Source organism: Xenopus laevis, chromosome 5L (genome assembly GCF_017654675.1).
Source record: "Xenopus laevis strain J_2021 chromosome 5L, Xenopus_laevis_v10.1, whole genome shotgun sequence".
NCBI lineage: Eukaryota > Metazoa > Chordata > Amphibia > Anura > Pipidae > Xenopus > Xenopus laevis.
Window position 1 is genome coordinate 81,252,455 of NC_054379.1, and position 12,157 is coordinate 81,264,611.

Genomic DNA, 12,157 nt, shown 5'->3' on the forward strand with positions numbered 1-12,157 from the left:
TCTCTGCTGCGTCTCTCCGTGCCAATCGCATGGGGAAGTAAAGGCTGTTACGCATGCGCAGGGCTTACAAAATTCATACTGCGCATGTGCGCGCCCTTTTAGAGAGTATTGAGATACCGAGAGGGATGGCGTTTTTATTCCATGTATCCCACAAAATTTTTTACTACGATCTGGGATTGCAGAAACATGGAAAAACATATAGAGCAACGATTCCAGTAAGTATTTTTCCACTTTGTGGCTAATGTACAGAACTTTATTTGTAATTTACCTTTCCTTCTCCTTTAAAGCAGCTCTGGGAGAGGGGGTCACAGACTCTGTAAACTGTTCTAAATTGATTTAGTGGTTACATTTCTTATCTTTGTCCCTGCTGAGCAGAATCTCTGAATTTCATTAAAAGCAGCTGTTACAATATAAAAATACAATACAAGCTCTTCAATTTGCATTTTAAGCAAAATTGCTGGGTTGCAAACCATGCATTGATTTGAATAAGAGACTGAAATATGAACAGAAGAGGTCTGAATAGAAAGATGAGTAATAAAAAGTACACAGTACATTTGTAGCCTTACAGAATATTTATTTTTTAGAATAAGAATTTGGATTTCATGTTCAATTTGTAAAGTAATTATACAGCTTGTCTGGGTGACAGGTCCACTTTAAAGGGGATCTAACGCAAAAATGAAAATTTAATATAAGCTTCATCTCACTGAAATATGACACTTTCTAAATATAATCAATTAAAATTTCTGTACCGTTAAAGTGATACGGACACTAAAAAATTACTTTTTAAAATATGAATGTACATTAAAATGTATCTATAGGTCATGCTGATCATTTGTTTGCTGAGAGGTTTGTTATTGTAAGTAATTGTTAGCTGAAGTTCCTAAACCTGACTGTTTTGCCAACCTGATTGTCCCATCTCAACCTGTCAGTTAAAGTTTCTAATGCTATCGGACTCCGGCTGCACAAATATGGTAGCCCCCTCATAGGCGATCACAGGGAGTCAGATAAGTAATGTAAAAGCATTGGGCAAATACTTTATGGCAAAATTACAAGAAGTCAATTTTTTGGTAGATCCGTATCCGTATCTCTTTAAGAAGTAATCAAGTTACTCTTTAATATCTCACTCTTCACAACCTGACTGAGGTCTGGGTCAGCAGGTAGGTCTAATAAGCCTTCCCGGGGGGCTTCCTTTCTTAGCAGAATAACTCAAATAACCAACTCCAGCACAAACAAAAGGTAACAAGTCAGCTTCGCTGCTGCACTTTCACCTAAACACTCAGCATCTCTCCAGGTACAGTCACCAGTCCCTTGGCACTTGCTTTCTCTCGAGCTCAGGCACTCTGGGGTATATTTATCAAAGAGTGAAGTTAGAGATCTCCGCAGTCCGCAGAGTGAAATACCGCCTCTCTCCATTCATTTCTATGGGATTTTTAAAGGCATATTTATCATTTGATAAATACGCCTTTAAAAATCCCATAGAAATGAATGGAGAGTGGCGGTATTTCACTCTGCGGACTGTGGGGGTCTCTAACTTCACTCTTTGATAAATGTACCCCTCGGTCTCTCTTTCTCAGACACTCTCTGTGTCTCAGTCTCCATGGGCCCATTGTCCTCTCTCAAGCTTTTGTTCCCACACCAGGAACCTCCAGGACTGTGTCTCTCCCAGACATCCAGGGAAGAGCCCATAGGTATGGGAGTGAACCCCTTTTACCTGAAGTAGCAGCTCTGCTCTCAGCTGCCACCTAATTACTTAATTGGGAGGGAATATTAAACCTATCCTGAGTAGTCATCCCCCCCCCTTTAACCCATATCATACAGCTTAAATGCATGCTTTTCTGTACATTTTCATGCAATACGGATGGGTTTTCTAAATACACTGTCACAGCGTATATAACAAAGCCTATTAACAAACCAACTGCAAGTGGTGATATACAAAACACTGTTTATTGTATCTATAGACCCATGCAATACATCCCACTTCATTTATGCAGTGAAAGTCTGATTAAAAACAACTAATACCTGTAAACCCTAACAGAAGTATACTATAAAGTAAAAAAGAGGGGGTTTTGGCCGCTCCAGACTCACCTCCTGTGTGCATGGTTAGTGCAGCTCCATTCTGCTCTATCGGGTGCTCAGCCACCAGCGTTCCCACTGTAGTCAGGCTTGCAAAAAAAATGGAAAGGCGGCACTCCAGTTAAAAAGAAAAGAGTGGTTTATTGCAACAGGTCACAGACCAACATCACCTTAAGCGTTTTGGGAGCAACTCCCTAAGGTCAGACCAACATCACCTTAAGCGTTTTGGGAGCAACTCCCTAAGGGAGTTAATCCAGAAACGCATTAGGTGATGTTGGTCTGTGACCTATTGCAATAAACCACTCTTTTCTTTTTAACCGGAGTGCCGCCTTTCCATTTTTTTTGCATGTACACTATAAATTATCCATCTTACAGTCTGCATTGAGTTAAGATTTTCCTCTTCTTACAACAGCTGCATGCACACTCACCAACCCAACATCAGAACCCAACTGGCCCATAATCCTGTAACCTGTGCCAAATAAGCAGTTAAACCTACCTGTACCTTTAAAAATGGTCAATGATTGATTTACTGATGTATTTATTGCCTGGCATTTAACGCTGACACATTTCTGGAGCGTTTTACAGAGATTATACATATCAGCCAGTAGATCTTACCACTAAAGGCCCCAATCACTGACTCACACACGATGGTCAGTTTAAGCTGGCACCAATTAACCTGCCGGTATTTTTTGGAATGAGGGAGGAAACCACGCAGACACTGGGAAAACAAACTCCTTAGAGATCCAATTTAAGGAACCCAGTGCTGAGAGACAGAAGTGCTACTCACTGAGCCACCATGCTGCCCCTAGTGATGGGAAATAAATGCTAAGTATTGGCCAACCTTCTGAAAAATAACATAAAATATGAGATATTTTATGCAGAACCCCACTTTATATAATCCCCTTGAATGATGTAGGTTCTCCATCCAGCCTCTCTTGAGAATAACAGAGATTATGGCTCACATAGGAGGTTAGCAATAACTTGATAGAGTATGAGCCATAGATTTAAAAACACAGGAAGCAAAGGCCTACCAGATGGTCAAAGCTTTTAGTGTACTCCTTAATGTGAGAACAGCTCCATGCAAAAAGTGCTTTTAAAATAAAATGACATTCTGTAAATAGAATTCTAGTTTTAAAGGGTACAGAATGTATGCAGTGAAATTGCAACAGGTCAGGAATTCAAACACTGAAAGCACAGCAATTCTCTGTTCCTCATGATCTTTGTCTGCCTATAAAGACGTGCTTCAACAGAGTGTCACGTGGAAGGTCCACATGCTGCTCTGCTTTTTCCACCACTAATTCTCTATTCAGTAAGCCTGCTCCAACAGAGACAGGTACAAAAAAAAAGATGGAAAATGACATGTTAGTCAGTTTTATTCGCACCCTATTATATTTCCTTAATTAAGACACATGAAAATTTTACATGAACACAAAGCTAAGGAAGCACAATAAATCATTGTCTGACATTTCTGTATGACCTGCTTTTACATTTATAGCTATATACACAGTGACACCTGTTGGTTACATCAGAAAATGTAATGGAGTTAAACAGGAACCAGAATAAGGGCTGAAAACTGCATTCTTGTTATGGTTCTGATGTGTAGAAAAAAAAACACAGGTTGGGGGGTCAAAATGATTATTTATTATAGCCTACCATAAGCTAAAGAAACAAAGTTTGACTCATTTTAACACACACCAAGCTCTGTAAAAATGGTTTGAAAACAGAAAAGAAGACTATGCATCTTTGAATTAAGGTAGGAATGCAGTAGCTTAATTAGAAAGTAAATACCACTCTCTATAGCTGGTAGCCACACAGAACAGACAAGCAGCATGTATTTATTCCTGCTGCAAAAAAAAGAACACAACAACCTACATTGTAAGGTCACGTGAGGGCATTCATGTCAGTTAATTAGAAGAATGGGCATAGACCTGAAATTTTATATTCCTTTTAAACTTTATTAATATTAATGTTTAAAACCCGCCTTTGGATATAAATCACAAACAACTTACACCTAAATGGAATGGCAACCTTCTTTCATGAGTCTATGCCATTTATTTCCAATAATTGAAACTGCACTTACAAGTATGAATTTTTCTATAACCAGTTCAGAACTATGCATTCTGCACCACTGTATTACTGGAATACCTGGAGTTCATTGAAAGGGACAAAGCTGTTTTAGTTTAGGGCAATATCTATACAAGATGCATTTCCTTTTGAAAGTATGGATGTGTAAGATAAGCAAGAAAATAACATTAACCATTAGATAAATACTGTGAGAAAAGAAAAGATAGCAAAAAAGTAAAATAATAAATTGGCATGTATAATGGAGAATGTCTTAGAAACCTGAGCTAACAATAAACTAAGCAATGGGGTTCAGTGCCATTCCCAACTGGCACACTCAAATAATGGCCAAAAACTGCTGTTGTTCAAGCTCTGTTTTATGGGTCAAACAGTCAATTCGAATTTTCAAGTTAAAAAATTCACACATTAAAATTTTAATCCCCCTATTCGAATGTAAATTCGAATGTGAGATTTATCACACCTCAACCATGGAAACAGTCCTAATTTGCATATTTGCCACCTAAAACCTGCCGAGTTCATGTACTAGTCAATTGCAGAGGTCTGCTTAGCTATTTGGAGATGTTAATAGCCTTCCTGACATTTAAGTTTTTTTTCAGGAGAAAAATTTAATTAGTACGAATCGAATACTATTCAAATTTTGGGGTTGGAACCATTTGATCGAATATTAGCCATTTTACTTTTTTTTTTTTAATCACCTCCCAGTCAAATTGTGAGTATAATCGAATTTAAAAAAAATCAAATGAATTCAAAATTCGACTTTGATAAATGGGCCTCATAATATTAATGTAGAAAACAAAACAACCATTAATGCACACGTTTATAGCATATCTGACCAGCTCAATATAGAGGGGCACATCTGTTAAAATTGATCACTGAATAGCCATCACTTATAAGTACTACTTCTATTGTTGCCAGGCACCAAATAAGCTACTGACACTGTCCGGCACAAACCGAGTACTGGTATTTCTCCAACCAACCAGAAAGTTCAATTTCCAATAGGGGGGAAGCACCCCAATACATTCGGCAATGCATTTAAAACATTTATTCAGCAAAATATAGCACAAGCTTTCAGGGATTACCCCCTTTCTCAGGTGCAATGCATACCCAATGAACACAATTGCATCAAATACCCTTTACACCATGTGACCTATCATGTGATCCATGAATTTATCTGTTCCATTATAGCCCATCGTAACTGAGATACTGTATGTTTATTGTGAAAAAAATGTTTGGCCACTGACAGTTCTGAGATGTATTCTTTTTTTATTCTCTTGTTTCATCCTCTCTTCAACATCAGGTACATAATTACTTATACTACTCTTATGTTCATTTAAAGAACCATTATAGAGCTGCTTATCTGTCCTACATAGGGCAATCCACATGGACATTTTATTAAATTAATTACTCCAACGCTATTACATGTAAAATGCCCTTGATTTTTATAGGAGAACCTTTGGGTTACAATGGGTTATAATGGAACAGGTAAATTCAGTAAGAGGAGGCAATATACGGAAACGGCTTTTACAGTGCGAAGCAGTATGGATAAAAAGATTAGACTCTCTTTCAACTAGGGATTTAAATGAAAGTTTTAATCTACGTTGTTTTATATAAGTTTGGTTGTACAATGTATTTCATGACCCTTTTAAAATGCAACATTCCCATTAAGACTAGTGTGTGGGGGGGCAAAGTGCATCATTTAAAGCAGTTGTAGTATATAAAAAGACATCTCTGAAACAAAAGCTTTAAAAGTGCCCCTCTTACTATTATTGTATAGAACAGAATTTTGAACACAGCACAAATAAATTTAAAGGACAATATAACTTATTTATAAAGAAAGTGTATTAATCATTTAGCTTGCATAGATTAAAGCTACTCTTGCATAAATTAAACAATCAATAGGTAGTGAATTGCAAAGTATTGAGCTACTTTCATACATTTGAACGCCAGCTGTTATACTGCTGCATTGGATGGGACATTCTCCATAGACAGTAAGAGAAAAGAGACACTTGTTTCTGACAACACTTTTGCTTCTTTGTTGTTTACATAACAATATTTTGCTGTGATGTGTAAATAGCACTGTCTTGTCTGAGTGAAGTAAAGAAATGTATGGCAAAGCCCCAGCTAGAACATCAAAGAATTTAAGCTTATAAAATAAGCAAACTTAACATTTCAGTTCCCTTTTCAGCCAATGGCACTTTTCTTCATTTCAAAAGTGTTATTTTGCAATAACCAAAGTTTCATATTATTTGTTTGTCTGTAAATAGCAGTACATTAACTTCATAAAGGGGATACAGGTGAACAATTACTTCTTTGTTCCTTCTGTATAAAGTATGTCAGCTAACAGCAAATTGAGAACTGCAAATTAAGAAATTGCTTTATAATATTACAGAAAAGTCATAGTGGATGCACAATTAAATCAATTGTTACTTGAAAAACATGCCATTAAATGCAAATAATTGTATCACGGTACAGATTAACCTAATCATTAAGAAAATAACACACACCAACATAACACATTTTTCAGTACTTACTGCTCGGGTCTCATAAAGGATCAGCTTCTGAATGCCACTTATGATAGGAGCAGCAGGCAACATCTTGAAGGTATCGCTTAGGTGCTGGGTTACATAAGTACTTTATCTTAATCGCACAAAACCTGCATAAAACAGACCAGTCACAGTTTTTAAAAAAGTGTTTCCTACCTTTTCTCAGGTACCAAAATTAATTTTCGGGACCAACTAACAACAACTAATTTGTTTTAATTCCCTTATTCCTTACATTTATATAAGTGAACACCCAGAATGTAAAAGCTTCTACAAGTTCTCTGTTTTAAAGGGGCAGTATACACTTTTTCAACCTTGGTCAACTCAACGGGGCTTGTGTTGAACACACTTTTTGCCTATTGTTTTAATTAAGAAATATATATGGGTTTTGTTATTTCTTTTGCTAACCAGGGCAAAATCTGAATCTGGCTATTTTTTTGATAATGCTCCTCAGAGCAGGAAACATAATATTATTCACTCTCAGTTCAGATTTTGCCCTATTAGGTACAAGTAATAACATAAGTAGAATACAATATCCGTTCATTGCTTCAGTTGCATCAGGTTGTTATAATATGTTAGTTTTATGACACTTGTGCACCTCTGTTTTTAAATAGTGCTACAAATTCTCAGTTGGAATGAGATAAGGGATTTTAGTGGGTAAATTGCTTTTGTGTTCTTAAGCCAATATGGTGTTATGTTGGCCTAGTGTTTGCCTTGCCCAGCTGAAAGATGCATCTTCAGCCAAGCTTCAGCTTTTTATCATACTGAAGAAGGTTCTCTGGAAATATTTTCCATCATTCATTTCTCCTATTTTAACAAGATGACCAGTCCCTGCAGATTAAACGTGACTGTCTAGCATGATGCTTGCACCAAACAGTAGAACCCTTATTTTAAGTTTTCCAGGGGACAGAGTCAAAAGGGTAAAAAGTAAAATTCAATACAAAAATATGCCACTTGCCTCTATTGGACCGTGGCAGAATGGCTTACATTTCAGGAACACGTAAAAATCTACATTCTACTGCATTTCACTGTAGATATGGTTTAGTTGAGGTGTAGGCAGGGTTATATTTGGTTACACCATAATGCTTTAAAACTAACAAAAAGCTCTGTCTTAGTCTCTTCTCAATGGAAAATGTGTGAGTACTGGCTTCTTTTGCACCAGTGTCCCATACAGGCCAATGATATGTTGGTGGTAGCATCATGCCATTATAGGGCTAGCAGCACACATACATAGTAAGTTACGTTGAAAAGGGCACAGGTCCATCAAGTTTAAACTTGTATGTCTATATATAACCTGCCTAACTGTTGATGATCCAGAGGCAGGTTGTCCATTAAATTACCTTATACAATTATGAGGTGATTTAAAGATCAATAAAAAGAGTAATTCACTAAGGGTGGCAATATATTAGGCACCTCCTAGTGCATTAAATCCCTAGCTTTGTCCCCACGCTAGTTTTCCTGTTCATTATTGTACTGGGGGGGGATATGGCTTTCCTATCTTACCTGTATTTTTTCCAAAGCTTCTTCAGAAATGTAAACATTTTTAACATGCCACAGAAATCTTACACACTAATAATTTCATCCACTCCCAACAAAGTCTCCCCCTGAGTACTCCACTTCGACCATGGTCTCCCCCACAGAATTCTCCACCAGACCACTACCTCACGTACGAAATCCCATCACTTTCTCCCTCAGAAAAATACTAAAGATCCACCACTGCCATCCTCTACAGAATCGGCTCCCTGCTCCATCACTTTGTTTTCCACCAGCCAGTTTACATAAATAATGGTCCATGCCACCTGAAGTTTTTTTTATCCCACACCATTTTCCCTGTTCAAAGAACTATCCACTTGCTAAACTAATAAGCCTTTCACACTTACTACTCTCTCAGAGCACATCAAAACTTACTTTTGCAAAAATGTATAATGTACCATAACACAAGGGACAATAACAAGAGTTGCAAGCAACTAACAAATCCACTTGCTGTGGCAAATTAGGGGCATGGTCTTTTTGGTAATGGGCATGAGTTATTGCAGTTAGTTTATCAAAATGAATTATTCTTTATATAGCACTGACATATTTTGCCAAGCTTTACATAGTTTATACATCATTCCCATAACACTCTGTCCTAGTGGAGCTTACATTTTAACCCTATATTACACACACAATCTAGGGTAACTTTATCAGTTTATACTTCATTCCCATAACACTCTGTCCCAGTGGAGCTTACAATTTAACCCTATATTATTCACACACTCTAGGGTCAACTTTATCAGGAGTGAATTACCCTGCCTGTATGTTGTTGGAATGCGGGAATAAAAACACAGAGGAACCCCATACATATGTGTATCTGGGCTCAAATTGGCTACCCGTGCACAGGGCCAAATCTGTATGATCGTCACCATGTTCATCTTAAAAAGGGGAAGCCATTTTATCAATGCAAAACTACCCAGTAATAAAGAAAACACAGAGAGCATGACTACTGCTTTCCTTTCCACCCACCCCACCAGCAGATTGCCAGCCTGTATAGTCATCTGATGTTCAGTAAGATTTGGCAGAACAGCAGCTTCTGGCCCCTCTCCCACCACTCCCTCTGGATTTATTGAGCAAGCTGGGTAAAGGCTATTTTTTCCTCTTGGTACCTAAACTATCACCATTCACAACCAGGAAGGGGAATGACTACTTTAATTCAAGGAGAGTGTTTCATTGTATACGTTTTTTCCTCTAGTAAAGATTACTGCACTTAGAAATACATTTTGTATACACATTGTGAGTCCCTGCTGTCTAATTTACAGGCTGTCACCCGTGTTTTCAATCAACAGAACTTCCACATCTTGCCAGAACTCATCTCTTCTAAACCTTTTGTACCCAGCAGAATCACTCACCTAACACGTCCCTGACGTCAGCACCCACAGCAGGAAGTAATACACCAAACTGAGCATGTGCGCTTGCTAGAACTTTTTTTTTTTTTCAAACAAGCTTTATTGAACCCTGACAACCAAACAGCCACAGCTGATACAGATTGTAGTTGGTAGAAGCAGCACGGTCACCACATTTCAATCGCTGGATGTAAATAAGATGTAAATAGGTTTAAAAGTCGTAGAAATAAAACTGTTCTGTGAGGTTTAAACAGTTTAATAGTAAATACCATCAGATTCTATAACTGTGATGCCGACTTCATAATAGGACTGAGAGCTTAGAAATGGCCTCGGGCACAGCAAATTTTAACCCAGCCATGTCTTGTCTGTAGTGCCCATGGTACAGTTTAAAATGGTTTATAAACGTGTGGCCAGTAAAAAGTCGCAACTAGCTATTTGTGGTGTATGTCATCCCACTGCAGCAAAAGGCTGGTCAGAGCACAAATCGTATTCTGCATACATGTCAACTCACCTGAATTTTATAGGAGGCTCCTGGTTTTGAACCCCCAAATCTGCACTCTTGTAATTGTCAGTCACCCATATTTTACAATTTCACCCAGCAAAAAATGCTTATTTTTGTTTCTCTGGAGTAAAGACGTTCACATGCAGCGTGTGCACAGTTTTTATTAAAAAAAATAAGTGCAGGATCTAGAGGTAGGCTAGGGTTGCCACCTTTTCCAGGAAAACAATACCTGCCTTCCTGTATATTTAATTTTTTTAAATATTTTTCCTATATATTTAAAAAATGTTTTGCAATGCACAGTGTACTTTCCAAGCAGAATCGGATCTGCTCCAATCAGCTGTTAAGGTGGCCATACACGGGCCGATAAAAGCTGCCGAAAGACCAAGTCGGCAGCTTATTGGCCCGTGTATGGGGCCCCCCGACGGGCTTCCCCGATCGAGATCTGGCCGATCTCGATCGGATGGGACAAAAAATCCCGTCGGATCGGGGCCGCATCTGTTCGTTGAAGCGGTCCCGCGATCAGAGCCCCATTCCCATTCGTTAGGATCCAATCGTTGGGCCCTAGGGCTTTCCCGATCCATATCTGGCCGACATTCGGCAGGTTAAATAATCCAGTTGGATCGTGGCTGCATCTGTACGTGTATGCGATCTGTCCACCCGTATCGGATGCATTATGATCCGATCATTGGGCCCATGATCTCTATGTCTATGGCCACCTTTAGTCCATGTGTGGCAGACAAAGTGCCTACTTTGACAGCATTTTAAATAGGCCCCTTGCTGTGCTCAGTCTCGCTTTAACTGAGACATCATTACTCAACTGCAGACAAGCTTCTGAAACCCAGAGGGAGGGGTGGGAGCGGGTGCCTACCTCCTGGTACAGTCACTTATACAATTCTAGCTCTGCCTAAGCTTACTGTGTGTCAGCTGAGACAAGAGACCAGCAAGAAATTAGGCATGGGAAGGGAAGCACACTGTGCTTTTATTGTTAGTTGGCTGTGCTCTGATAAAATGCTTCCTCTATTGTAGAGAAGTGTTACAAAATGTTGTTCCAGCCTTAGACCTCAGGTAGTGAAAAAATACAGTGGAGAGTGCATGTGCTCCCCACCCAGTGTCACTGTGGGGTTCCTCTGTGTATTTCAGTTTTCTCTCCCACACACAAGTTACTAGCATATCTACAGACAGACACCAGCAACACCCCCGCCCATTAACTGTCATGTGACTCTGTTCCTCTCTAGTCTCGCAGCTTGGGTGGGAGGAGCTGTTGCCTTGGAAACAGTTGAGAGGGAGGTAGGGCTGCAAACAAATCAGTGCTGAGCAGCGGAGAAGGGACAGTGCTGGGAGCCAGTGTAAGTACAATCCATTTTATCAGGGTGGGAAATAAATAATATCCAGCACGATCAATGCACAGTCTCTAATTTTCTGTGGAGACATTATTAAAAGACTGACTGATGTCTTCAGCAGCTCAGCACTGAGCTACGAAAAAGTGTCCCTTTCCTAGAAAAATAGTTGAAAACATCTTAAACCAGTTAAAGAAATGTCTTCTTTAGCCAGAAAGACTGGGTAATGGTATAGCAATAAACTTGCCATTAGATAATTTCTAATATGAACCAAACACATGTATGGTTTATTTTGCTTTGATTCATTCCCAGTGTGAACAGGCTGCAGGTTTGTTATTTTTTTTGGTGATGCACACAGATTTTATCATCAATAATTAGAGTACCTTCTGCAATGGAGCTCACAATCTAATTTCTAAACGTGCACGAATAATAAAGCAACTGTCCTCCAATCAGAATTGTATGTCCTTGGCTGGCAATGCAGGTTGGAAAACAATCATTTATAAAGTGCCTCATATTCTGCAGCACCAACAGGGGGTAAAAAGTTTTCACTTTAAAGGGCACCTGTTGGGGAAAAATATTATCCCCAACCAAAGACACTCCAGTCGGGGGTAACCGTAGTTTTTGTTTTTGGTTGGGTATAATATTTTTGCCCAGCAAGTGCCCTTTAACAGAGAAGGGGGCATAAAACACAAGGTGTGGGGTTGGGCAAGATCCAGAGTCAGCATGTCGCATTTAGTACTGCAC

General features: G+C 38.9%; 2 protein-coding genes across 4 annotated transcripts in view; one reads left to right on the forward strand and one right to left on the reverse strand.

The window, feature by feature from the left end:
- The window catches only part of fig4.L (FIG4 phosphoinositide 5-phosphatase L homeolog), a 178,697-nt gene extending 168,989 nt beyond the window's left edge, over positions 1 to 9,708 (reverse strand). Inside the window, exons 1-2 of one of the 2 annotated variants that reach the window (XM_018263317.2) lie at positions 9,581 to 9,708; positions 6,687 to 6,808 (exon numbers count right to left, since the gene is read on the reverse strand). In XM_018263317.2, the coding sequence (XP_018118806.1) occupies positions 6,687 to 6,749 (63 nt within the window). In that variant the 5' untranslated portion in view covers positions 6,750 to 6,808; positions 9,581 to 9,708. The remainder of the gene's footprint in view (positions 1 to 6,686; positions 6,809 to 9,580) is intronic. The other variant, XM_018263316.2, reaches the window with a different exon arrangement.
- Positions 9,709 to 11,329: 1,621 nt separating this feature from the next.
- LOC108716836 (adenylate kinase 9-like) overlaps positions 11,330 to 12,157 on the forward strand; it is a 53,352-nt gene continuing 52,524 nt past the window's right edge. For both annotated transcript variants that reach the window (XM_041562993.1, XM_041562994.1), the window contains exon 1: positions 11,330 to 11,422. The gene's annotated coding sequence lies outside the window, so the exon portion shown is untranslated. The remainder of the gene's footprint in view (positions 11,423 to 12,157) is intronic.